This window comes from Gordionus sp. m RMFG-2023, chromosome 5 (assembly GCF_954871325.1).
Source record: "Gordionus sp. m RMFG-2023 chromosome 5, tfGorSpeb1-WG-v2, whole genome shotgun sequence".
Classification (NCBI taxonomy): domain Eukaryota; kingdom Metazoa; phylum Nematomorpha; class Gordioida; order Chordodea; family Parachordodidae; genus Gordionus; species Gordionus sp. m RMFG-2023.
Window position 1 is genome coordinate 19,140,001 of NC_088779.1, and position 13,399 is coordinate 19,153,399.

At 24.8% G+C, this 13,399-nt stretch overlaps 1 protein-coding gene across 1 annotated transcript in view; it reads left to right on the plus strand.

Moving 5' to 3' along the window:
• The first annotated feature begins 4,351 nt into the window (after window positions 1-4,351).
• The window catches only part of LOC135930574 (eukaryotic translation initiation factor 3 subunit L-like), a 46,443-nt gene continuing 37,395 nt past the window's right edge, over window positions 4,352-13,399 (plus strand). The window contains exons 1-5 of the mRNA XM_065467407.1: window positions 4,352-4,452; window positions 4,494-4,570; window positions 4,611-4,669; window positions 4,708-4,851; window positions 4,901-4,951. Coding sequence (XP_065323479.1) covers window positions 4,352-4,452; window positions 4,494-4,570; window positions 4,611-4,669; window positions 4,708-4,851; window positions 4,901-4,951 — 432 coding nt within the window. The remainder of the gene's footprint in view (window positions 4,453-4,493; window positions 4,571-4,610; window positions 4,670-4,707; window positions 4,852-4,900; window positions 4,952-13,399) is intronic.

Here is a 13,399-nt window from a genome sequence, read left to right on the forward strand (position 1 = left end):
TACTACCAAATTTGGTAGATCGAATATTTAGTAAGTAGTCGGTTTTGAGCTCGCCATTCGGTCAAATCATGATATTTTCAAAATATTAATTAGGATAATGCTTAACACGTTATTGTTCACGTATAAACCAATAATAAAGAATTTTCCATGTATAACGCCAGCAAGACAGTATTTAGTCATTGGGCCGGTTTCAAATCGGTTTTCTGTCAAATCACGATATTTTTAAAATATTTTTTGGGATAATGATTTGCACGTATTTATAGATAAATAAACCAAAAATGATTATTTTCCAAATAAAATTACTACCAAATTTGGTAGATCGAATATTTAGTAAGTAGTCGGTTTTGAGCTCGCCATTCGGTCAAATCATAATATTTTCAAAATATTAATTAGGATAATGCTTAACACGTTATTGTTCACGTATAAACCAATAATAAAGAATTTTCTATGTATAACGCCAGCAAGACAGTATTTAGTCATTGGGCCGGTTTCAAATCTGTTTTCTGTCAAATCACGATATTTTTAAAATATATTTGGGATAATGATTTGCACGTATTTATAGATATATTAACAAAAAATGAACATTTTCCAAATAATATTACTACCAAATTTGGTAGATCGAATATTTAGTAAGTAGTCGGTTTTGAGCTCGCCATTCGGTCAAATCATAATATTTTCAAAATATTAATTAGGATAATGCTTAACACCTAAATATACACCTATACACCAAATATGAAGAGATTTTCTATGTAAAGCGCCAGCAAGACAGTATTTCGGTTTCAAATCGGTTATCGGTCATATAACGATATTTTTAAAATTTTTTTTGGGATAATGATTTGCACGTATTTATAGATATATTAACCAAAAATGAACATTTTCCAAATAATATTACTACCAAATTTGGTAGATCGAATATTTAGTAAGTAGTCGGTTTTGAGCTCGCCATTCGGTCAAATCATGATATTTTCAAAATATTAATTAGGATAATGCTTAACACGTTATTGTTCACGTATAAACCAATAATAAAGAATTTTCCATGTATAACGCCAGCAAGACAGTATTTAGTCATTGGGCCGGTTTCAAATCGGTTTTCTGTCAAATCACGATATTTTTAAAATATTTTTTGGGATAATGATTTGCACGTATTTATAGATAAATAAACCAAAAATGATTATTTTCCAAATAAAATTACTACCAAATTTGGTAGATCGAATATTTAGTAAGTAGTCGGTTTTGAGCTCGCCATTCGGTCAAATCATAATATTTTCAAAATATTAATTAGGATAATGCTTAACACGTTATTGTTCACGTATAAACCAATAATAAAGAATTTTCCATGTATAACGCCAGCAAGACAGTATTTAGTCATTGGGCCGGTTTCAAATCTGTTTTCTGTCAAATCACGATATTTTTAAAATATATTTGGGATAATGATTTGCACGTATTTATAGATATATTAACAAAAAATGAACATTTTCCAAATAATATTACTACCAAATTTGGTAGATCGAATATTTAGTAAGTAGTCGGTTTTGAGCTCGCCATTCGGTCAAATCATAATATTTTCAAATATCTTTTAACTTTATAACTTTGCTAATTATGTTACTCCTAATATTCCATTTATAGGATTTTCACAACCTGTTTTATACTTTGTTTAAATCATTCAAACCTAAAAATTTACTTTATTTTAATATTAATTATATTATGTGATTCTTATATTATTTTTAATGGTCATCAATAATTGCAAAAAACTATTCTATGAATCCTCCTATAAATTTATCTTAAACAAAATAATTTAACATTTATAATCATTTTTATTGTTTTTTTTTGTCAAAAATATTGAATGTTTGTTATTTATATAAGAACAAGATATAATATTGTCATGTACACAAGAGTATTTTATATTTTTTATTCTATATTTCAGAAATATATTGAAAATTTATATATAGAAAGGAAATTTGTATAGAATACAATAATATATCATAATTGTAGATATATATACAGAAATAAAATTTGATATAATAGAATACATTATAAATTATAAATAGATATCGCTTTTTATTCAGTTTTTGAAATCTTGATCATATTGTTTTCTGGAAGCCCTATTAGATTGTATTTGGTTCCTATATATTTTTAAATTTTATATAAACATTCTAAATATATAATTAATATCTGTTTTGTTTAATTGGGTTCCTAAAAAAATTTTTGGAAGATTTTGAAGAGAATATCTAATGTAGGCTAAAGTTTTGGTTGCTATGATTTTTGTTATATAAAACAAAGGAAAAATGTTTCTTATTTGGTAGCTTAATTTAAGTCCCTAAGATATTTTTTGAAATCTTTTGAAATGAAGAGAATTTGAATGCTGTTTTTATTTTATAGGGCATGACTAAAATACGCGTCCCCGAAAACTATGCGTCCCTAAGCGTCCCCGGTCAAACGTGTTTAATTTATATAATATTAATAAAAAATATTATTTAGCTTTATAAGATGAGTTAAAAAATGTTTTTTATGATTTAAAAAAAAATGATAACTTAGTAAAATTTTTAAAAAATTATTTTTTTAAATTAAAAACTACGCGTCTCCGGTCAAGATACATTTTTTTAAAAAAAATAAAAGCAGATTCATATTTAGCTCATTAAATGAATATAGAAAATGTTTTTTTTTATTTAAAAAAAAAGTGGTAACTTAGTAAAATTTTTAAAATACTAATTTTTTACATAAACTGTCTCCGGTAAGATACATTTTTTTAAAAAAAATAAAAGCAGATTCATATTTAGCTCATTAAATGGATACAGAAAATGTTTTTTTTTATTTAAAAAAAAAGTGGTAACTTAGTAAAATTTTGAAAAAACACTTTTTTTCTTCATTTTTTGACTAAAATACGCCTTCCCGGTCAAGATAGATTATTTTTATAAAAATGAATATAGAATCGTGTATAGTTTTTTAAGGAGATTCCAAAAATGGTATTAATAATTTCGATTCTATATTTATTTTTATAAAAATAATCTATCTTGACCGGGAACGTGTAGGGACGCGTATTTTAGTCAAAAAATGAAAAAAAAGAAGTGTTTTTTCAAAATTTTACTAAGTTTCCACTTTTTTTTTAAATAAAAAAAAACATTTTCTGCATCCATTTAATGAGCTAAATATGAATCTGCTTTTTTTTTTAAAAAAAATGTATCTTGACCGGGGACGCGTAGGGACGCGTAGTTAGTTTATGTAAAAAATTAGTATTTTAAAAATTTTACTAAGTTACCACTTTTTTTTAAAATAAAAAAAAATATCTATATCCATTTAATGAGCTAAATATGAATCTGCTTTTATTTTTTTTAAAAAAAATGTATCTTGACCGGGGACGCGTAGTTTTAATTTAAAAAAATAATTTTTTAAAAATTTTACTAAGTTATCATTTTTTTTAAATCATAAAAAACATTTTCTATATCCATTTAATGAGCTAAATATGAATCTGCTTTTATTTTAAAAAAAAAAATGTATCTTGACAGGGGACGCGAAGTTTTTAATTTAAAAAAATAATTTTTTAAAAATTTTACTAAGTTATCATTTTTTTTTAAATCATAAAAAACATTTTCTATTCATTTAATGAGCTAAATATGAATCTGCTTTTATTTTTTTTAAAAAAATGTATCTTGACCGGGGACGCGTAGTTTTTAATTTAAAAAAATAATTTTTTAAAAATTTTACTAAGTTATCATTTTTTTTTTAAATCATAAAAAACATTTTTTAACTCATCTTATAAAGCTAAATAAGATTTTTTATTAATATTATATAAATTAAACCCGTTTGACCGGGGACGCTTAGGGACGCATAGTTTTCGGGGACGCGTATTTTAGTCATGCCCTTTTATATTTAATAAAACACAAAAAAATATACTAGCTGGTTTACTCTTTCATCCTTGTTTAAAGGTTCTCTTTTTTATTAAGTCTGTTGAGCTAGATTTGAAAATCCGACCTCCTCATATATTAATATATTGGATTGATGAGGCTTAGAAAGCGATATATAATAATTTGAAAAGGTATTCTTCTCATAATTGCTCATAAATTGTAAAAAATTTTTAGTTCTAAATTATATCTTAATTCCTATTAAATAAAAATATATTAAATAATAAAAGCATCATATAAAATAATTTTAAAATTACCATTATTTTCCATTAAATAAAAAAAATATATTAAAAAAATAAACAACTTTTTTTTAATATTTATTTGTCAAAGAATAAAAAAACAAGCGTGTTGAATAAAAAAAATAAAATAACTTTATATGACACCATTTTTTGCTGTTAAATAAAGGCGTTCGATTTCGTGTGGGGACCATAATTCATTCTTTCATTTAAAAAATGGATATAGCAATTCCAAAACAAGTTGTTGAGTTTTTTAACAATTTTCAGCGATGTATTAATGAGAAAAAGGTGAATGAGATCCAGAATGCCTATGATGAGTACTAAAAAAGAATTACTATTTGTTACTTAATTAAATTAGATTTTCAACAATAGCATCAAATTATTTTTCTGAGCAAAAAATGCCACAAGTTGAAATATTAAATAAATATTTTGTTGGTAATATTATCTTAGAAATGATATAAAAATTTATAATTAGTTAGTGGTTTTTTTGAATACTTATATGATCAGTTACGATACAGACTCCTGTTCAACAATGTTAATACTTTTTTATTAGTTACTAAATATAATTTTAGAGAAAAGGTAGCCTTGAAGAATTTGAAGAAAGCTATTTTATGCATTGTAAATTATTTACCTATATAATGAAAGAAGATATTTCAAGACAGATCTATCTTCCTAAACAATGGATTTGGGATATTTTAGACAGTTTTATCTATCAAGTTTATTCATTAATAATGAAATTGTTATAATATAATATATATTTCCTAGTTCATTCAATACATGCATTATCAAAATTCTACTGACGAAATTAATAAACTAGTAAAATAAATTAATTTAACATTCATGATTAGAATTTATAAAAAGATATATCTGTAAAAAAAAATTAAGTTCGTTTTAATATAAGTTTAACATAAATGAAACAATGCCAAATTATGTGATAACCAGAGATATTTTTGCAAGCATCTCTTTTATATTTTATTACCTGAACATGATTCTGAAATGATAAATAAATATTTTTGTAAATGTGATATCATCTTATTCCCATTTCTTTCTTCAAAAAAAATATGGCTCATCAATTTCATATTAGAGATATGCATGGCTGGAGTGTAAAATAAGATTATTTTAAAATCTGGGCTAAGCTCAAAAATAAATTACAACCCCAAGTAGACCTAAAATAAAAAAAATTATTAACCAATTAAAAAATAGTTTGATTAATCATTTAAGTTACATTCACTTCCTATATTTTCAATTTCTCTTTTAAAATATACATGTAGTCATAATTATTTAAAACACAAAATATTTAACCTAGCTTAATAATAAAAATTTGCCTAGGCCAAAATAACATTTTAAAATTAGTTGGAAAACAGAAATAAAATCTAGATTTAGCATATAAGTTTTCGGATTCAATATTTTTTAAAGACCAAGTAACAAAAAGTTATGAATTTAAAAGTAAAATTTAAATTCAAGTAGCTTTGTTATTGTTAGAATTAAAAAATTATTTTAACCCAATCTAGGTTTTTTTTACTAATATAGGGCACAGGGGTGTAACAAAAAAATAGAGAATAATATTTGTATGTTATCTAGACCTGAATGCCAACAAAACATTTGGTGGCCAGTGCGAGTTTTAAAAATTTAATCGGCATGCAGATTTTTATCCACTGTCAACATAGGTGGTGTAAAGTACTGTTATATATTTTTTTAAGAAAAATTGAAATATACACTATACTACAGGTTGGCATATTTTAGATCATTATTGAAGTGAAAACTCATAAAAATTAATTTTATAATTATAATGTATGAAATTAATTTATTTTAATTAAATTTTCCAGATATAATAATGATATCCTTGAATTCAATGTCAACCCAGTGGTAGAGAAAACTCTTTAACTAAATGTGCTAGTTACATGAACACAAAGAATATTTTAGCTAGCAAGGAAAGATTAGGAAGTTTGAAACTCTTTTCTCTCCAGAAATTTAGAACATCCATATCTTGTGAATGGTGTTTACCAAGTAAAGTATGGCATTCTTGTTCTAAATCACTTAAAGTAGAATCATAATTTGTACTTGTTGAAAGTTCATTTGCTAATTTTGTCAAATAATTAGAATTTAATTTTCTTCTTGATTCTCCTTCTCTATATTTACTGCCCTAATATCATCATATTTAATAAGTTTAAGATGTTTCATAATAAATTACGTCATGGTGTAATTTTTTTATTAAACATTGACACAATTTTCAGTTTTTGAAATCTTGTGTCTAGAAGAGAAGTCAACACATAAATTATTATTACTTGCAAATCACAAACCGGAAATAAGATTTTTAAGCATATTTTCCTTTAGGGAAATGATTTCTGAGTTATCATTATCATTTGCTATCCTTTAATTTCATCTAAAAATGATGCCAAGTTTAAGGTAGGCCCTTTTGTGCAGATAGAAATTCAACTGTTTCTTTAAATTTTGAAAGAAAACCTAATAGTTCTTCTACTAGATCTGATTCATAGTTTGTTGATATAGTATTTCCCAATTCTTTTCATAACGTTATTAATTAAATATATTTCTTCCAATCTAGCATATCTTATGTTAGATCTATTGTACCTAGGCTTATTGACTGCCTGGAAATCAAATTCAATTTGCATATTTATATTAATACAGTAATAATTTCTCTTATTTTTTTGATAAGATTTCAACAAAAGATATTTAATACCATCCACTGTAACCATATTATATAACCCATGACCCAATCATAAGTGGTGTTCATATTCACCTAATCAAATACCCTTTCTATCATTAAGTCCCCATTTTAAAAATATTTAAAATTATGGTAACTTTTGGAATTTTAGTTTTTTGACTGATTGAATTCTAAAATTATGTTAAAATCAGAGTTGTACACTCCTTTTTAAATGTAGCTAACTCCTGCTACTAAACTTTTAAAAGGAGCTAGCTCTGTTCCAAGTAATGGAGCCACTCCATAGTCGCTCCTTTGATTTACATTTTTTTAGAAATTACACGAAACAAAATCATATATTTTTTTTAAAGTTTTATTTATATAAAATGATACATCAACATATTTATAATCTTTTATTAGCTTTTAAAAGTAATAATTTTCTAAATTTTAATTTAACAAACATCCATACCTCTCCCCTAAAATCTTTTTAGAGATACTAAACAGGTACTCAACAGCAGCACTAGAGGGAAGTGGGGTAAATATCATGGTAGGCACATTGTGAATATTGTGGTACATAATCGTAGCTTTCGGCCTTGTTATTTAGGATATCATCAACATCCACAAATTGGAAATCTTCATCTATCTCAGAACTTTTATCCTCAAACATTCTAAAAAATAAAAGGAAAGTTATATATAATTTTAAAATAAATAATTAAGATTACATGAACACCTTCACAAGTTTCTAGTAATAGTTTTTATTCATTTGTTATGAATTTTGAAACTTTTATGTATATTAATAATAATCTTGGTCAAAACATCGAAAATGTGCTTGCCTTGAACACGTGTCAAGGCTAAGGCTGCAGATTTTATTACTAAGTCAATCCAATGAGCTGTACACCCAAGGAAGATCTTTATACACTAACCTTCTAAATCCACTCCAGCAATCAGCTGTAGTACACACATAAGATACTTCAGAAAGCATTTCGGGAAAACGTTTTTATCATTTTGACGAAGGTAGAATGGTCTACGGTTGATAATGGAACTAGTGTCTCAATAACATAATCAATGATTACATTATCTCCTTCAGTTTTTGAAGGTTCATAATTTTTTTGACTAAAATTTAATAACTGTTTTTATTTAGAAGACTTTATTTTTTGGCTAATATCTTTTTTATTGTAAAATTTTTGAATATTGATTAACATGTACTCTCTAAATATAAATATATAAAATTGAAATTTGTTTTATAAAAATCAATTTTATTTTTTACTAAAATCTTAGACATCAAATTATTAAGGTAGATTTTTTAATAAGAAATGGACAAATATTTAACAAAATGGGCAGTATAAAAAACATTTGTTATATATTTTATTTTTTTTCAGTTAATTAATTTGTAATTTTTTTTATTATTTTGGGCAGTATTTAAATTAAAAAGGCAGCTTATAATCATTTGCAGAGGATTTTAAATTTTTTGGCAGTTAATAATTAATTTTAAATTTTTTTTATTAACTGTTTTATTTTTGTTGAACCCTAACCTTAAAAATGGATTTGAATTTTACTGATTAATATAAAAATATGCAAAAATAGAATTAAGATTAAATAAAATATAAATTGATTAATATATTAAATGTATAGTTTTAATTTGAATGTTACAATTTAATTAAATTTAAAGAAAAAAAAAGTAAAATAAAGGATGTTGAACAAGTAATGAGAAAATTAAAATATATTTAAAAAAGCATTATATGTAATAACTAGGGCTGTGCCGATATTAAATATCGGTTCGGACCGATACCTGTAAAAACCGATTCGATCCCATCTTTTTACTTTTTTTTTGTTATTTTATGTTATGTAAATTTATTTTACATATTATAATATTATTTTTTACCTATTATAATATAATTTTGTCTTAATTGTAGAAATAAAAAAAATTAAATTAAATGCATAACATAAAAAATATTGATTTCTTAATTACATTTGGTTTAAGGGGGGTGGTGAAAAATCAGTATAAATATCGGATCGATGAAAAATATGTGGATCGGTACAGCCCTAGTAACAACCCAAGCTCAACTATAATGAATTGCCTAAAAATAATTATAGCCATTTAAAAAATATATAGTTATCATTTTGTATTTAAAAGAAAGATTTTTTTACTTTTAGGTGCTTTTTTAGGTTGAAGCTGCTTACTTTTGAAAATTAAATAATTTTATTTACTAATAATAAACATTTGGCCCTAATATTCGTTTCATTAAGATCTAACTCTTAAAAGAGAAAAATATTATTTGTATGATAGATATGGAAATTCGATTTCTTTTTCTATAATGTCTGGATCCATAATATCAAAAACTATTTTTTATCATATATCTATAAAATGAATATTAATATGACTCAAGATTTTACAAAAAATTTCATTATAAAAAGAAAGAAAAACTTGATGTTTAATATTTTAACTGATTAGATGAATAACCAATATAAAATCACCTCAACATTTAATATTGCATAAATTTAAATAAAATAATATTTCATTTTTGTTAAATTTTAATTACAAATAAATAGATTTATTAATATTTAAAAAATAATTTAGGGCGCTCCAGGTGTTTTTAAAAAAGTGTAGCGCCGCTCCTTAACGACTCTGGTTAAAATAGGTATAAAATAAGAATTCATCAAAATCTTTATTGACATAAAATAATTACCAGTGATATTGACAATTATTAAATTAAAAATGCTTAATATAGAAATTGTTTTTAAAAAATTCGGAGACGCGTCGGCGTGATTTTAATAAACAGCGGCGTTTTCGGCATGGCCAAAAATATCGGCGGTCGGCTGGCACACAGGTCTATTTATATCTAAAATTTGCTTTCATTTTTTTAAAATATCCAAAAATTTCTGCTAACGGGAGCCAAAATCTCAAAGCTTGGATAATTTACTTTTGACTAAAATATTGAGATAGCTATTTTAAAAATTGATGAAATTAACTCATTTAATAACATTCGCTTAATGACTCGTTAGATATTTTAAAACTTTTTTTTGTCGCAAGCAAAAAATTTACATTTTTAACTATCTTTACTTTTTAGAATAATGTGAATTTTGGTTCCTTTTACGATATTATTATGTATAAAATAAAAATTATTATTATATATGGTCATGACAAATCAACATGAGTTTCAACCCTATCCCCACATATTTTTCTAACATTTTTACTAGAGTTTGCATATATTATAACTTAGAAAAATATAAAATTTTCGCCTCCAACTCTAAATATTGACTGAGATACGGGCCTCAAAGGTCCGGGCATTTTGATCTATATTCTCTCTTTTTAATTTTAGATATCTTTGGATATAATTAAGCTAAAAGCATCATTTAAATTTCTTTATATATATAGTTGGTAGGCCTTTAAAGGTATATAATGTTAAATATTGTTTAAAAATTTTAAATGTCAAAAACCGGAAATGTTTATAAAACAAATCGGTATATTTTATTTCTCTCAATTTTTTTATGAATAGCCACAGAATTAATTAATAAATATGCAAAATTTCAAGTTGGGCCGAGCACAGGCTTAGGAGATACATTTTAATCATTAGTCAATTGTAATAAATATTTGATAAATTATTAATTGTGATATATGTAAACTAAAATCTTTTAAATATTATGTATTTAAATCCTGCAATAGTACTATTTGCTTATCCCGGATTTTTTTAAAAATATATTTTATAGATAATAATGGCGATTTAAAATATTCGGCCCGGCCCTGGTTTTTTAAAAAAATTCTAGGCCTGGCCCGGGTATATTTTTAAAAAATTAAAGTGCTGCACGGCCATACCTGGAATTCTGGAGCCGCAGGTCTCTGATTTAATGTTTGGAGGGGGGGAATAAACATATACGTTAAGGCCTTCTTTGGATGATTAACCAGAATAAATCATTATAAAATTTCCATTAACTGAGATAAAAAATTTAATATTTTTTTAGAAGATAATTTTAATAGTAAAGATGAATGTGAAATAATTGCAATTGATAAATAAATTTGAATCAACACATTCTCGAAATGGAAAAATTCAGATAGTGATGGTTTTATAAAAATTCTTGGACCTTAAACACAAGAAGCATTTTCTACGACTGAGTTCATGGCAAGGTAGCAAAGAAATTGGTCAAGGAAAAAGGAGTTTTATCTAATTCAAATATTATAAAGGCTGGAAGTGTTTTTCGAGACCATTTTATAGATATTATTCGAAAATTTCATAATTTCGATTAAAAGAGTCGTATGATGCCTGGTAACGTTTTATATTAATAAAATTTAAAAGGGAGAACCAATTGAATAAATTACTAATTTTATGCAATCATAAGGAATTATATTCTAATTTTAAAGAAACTCATATTGATATAGAAATGAGCTAGTAAAACTGCACATTTAAAACCACTTCTTATTTTTCTAAACTAAAATGATTAGTTTTCTTAATATCAGACTTTAAATATTTATCAAAAATGTTTTTTTTTTCTGATGGTGTATTAATCAATAAATGAATAAAATTCATAATCCATGAACTTGATTTTGGAATTAAATCGGAATGACATTTTTTCTTATAGCCCATGGGAAACACTACCACAAGGTTAGCAGAAAGAACTACCTTCAGCGTTCATATAAGAATCAGATATTATACACATTAGATTCATTTAATTTTTATAAACCAAATATCTCTGAAATTAATTATGCATATGTAAAAGATGATGAATGTGAAAAAATATTTTATTCAAAGCGGCGAACCCATCCCCAGAATACAAAAGTTTCATGCTTTTAGGCTACTTAGGGAAAATTTTAATTAAAATTAAATTATTTCCATATTGTCAAAATGATTGAATTTGCAATATATTTATTAAATTTTGTCTTCTATAAATTATAATTAAAAATTAATTTGTATTTTAAAGTTATTTTTATGAGGATTCAATTTATCAAATAAATTAACCAAGCCCCCCCCCCCCACCAAAAATAAAATCTCAGATCATTAATAACTATTCTTTTAAATATTAAACATAAAATATTTGATAGCTTTTGACTTATATTACAATTATTGATTAATATCAAATATTTATTAAGAATATTTGCATAGACTAATGATTAAAATGCCATATCTCTTAAATCTGTTCTCGGCCCAACTTGAAGATTTGCTATTAGTTAATTCTGTAGCCTATTCATAATTGAGAGAAAAAAATGTCGATTTTATTTTATGATCTTTTCTGGTTTTCGACATATAAATTATAAACAAAATTTAACATGTTACTTTAAAGGACTACCATTAAGCTATATAAGCAATTTAAATTAAGCTTCTAGAATTGTGTCTAAAGATATTTATAATTAAAGGGAGTGCATTTTTCACAAAACGCTCCATTTTTTGATATTTAGAGGCTTTATCTCAACCTCAGGTTGTAGCTGGAGGCTAAAATTTTATATTTTTCTTGGTTATAATGTATGCGAAAACTAGTAAAAATTTTAGAAAAATCTGAGGGGTCGGGTTAAAATTCGTGATTTTGTTGATAATCAACCTAAGGTTTGCTGTTATTTTTATTTCGTGTTTATAATTGGGTTTTTTTGTTGATTATTACTAAATACTAATCAGATATTAAATTAGCTCACCCAGATTTTCAGTGCTTCTTCGTTCTAGCATGATGCAAATCTTGGTAAAAATTATTTTTGCCAATAATTGGTTTTTCTTAAAACTATCTACCAAACGGGTTGAAACTTTAAGATGTACTAAATACGGACTAATTATTGATATAAATTTAAGTTTATGACTGGCGAAATTGGTGAAAGAAAAATATTATTAAACCAGATACTTGGAACTTTTAATTTTTTCCCCTTCAAATGATTTATCAAATAGAATGAAGCAATAAAATATACTAGTTAAGTACTACTTTATGGTTGGTATAAGCTTCAGAATAGTGTTTCCAAAGGCTTGGCTTATTTCAGCTTGTTTACATTTTGTTTTAACTCGGTTTCTTTTGTGGTTTTCAAAATTGATTGAGGACTTAATAAATACTAGTCAGGCACAAAATATTAACGCTAATTTTAAATTTTTTTCTATTTTGCTAATAACTCCAAACCGGAGATGATATAAAGATTTTATATATTTTAAAGAGCAAAATAAAAATTACCACGCGGAAATCAATAATATCCAATCATAATTTTTCATAGAAGCAACCCGGCTCTGCGAATGAAGAATAACCGGGATTTTTAAATAGGATCTCATTCTAAAGCAGCTTGTCTATGTTAAGCCAAATTCTATATAATTTATGGCCGATTTGTTTTTAATAAAACTATTTTTTGGTTAAAATTCTTGAATTTATATTTTAATTGAAATTAAATCTGAGTTAATCGGTTGATCTTCCATCACTATATAAGAATAACACTTTTTAAAATATAAAATGGGCCGGCCCATAAATATAATTTTTTACAGCCCTCCTACTTTCATAGATCTCGAATGTTAAGCTTGTAATTTTACCCTTTCTTCTTCCTCATTATAGGTTTATCATTTAAAATTTATAACTGATTGAAATTGAAAAAAATTTAAATAACGATTAATAATTTTTTTAATGATGAATATCATTTATATCTTATTTAT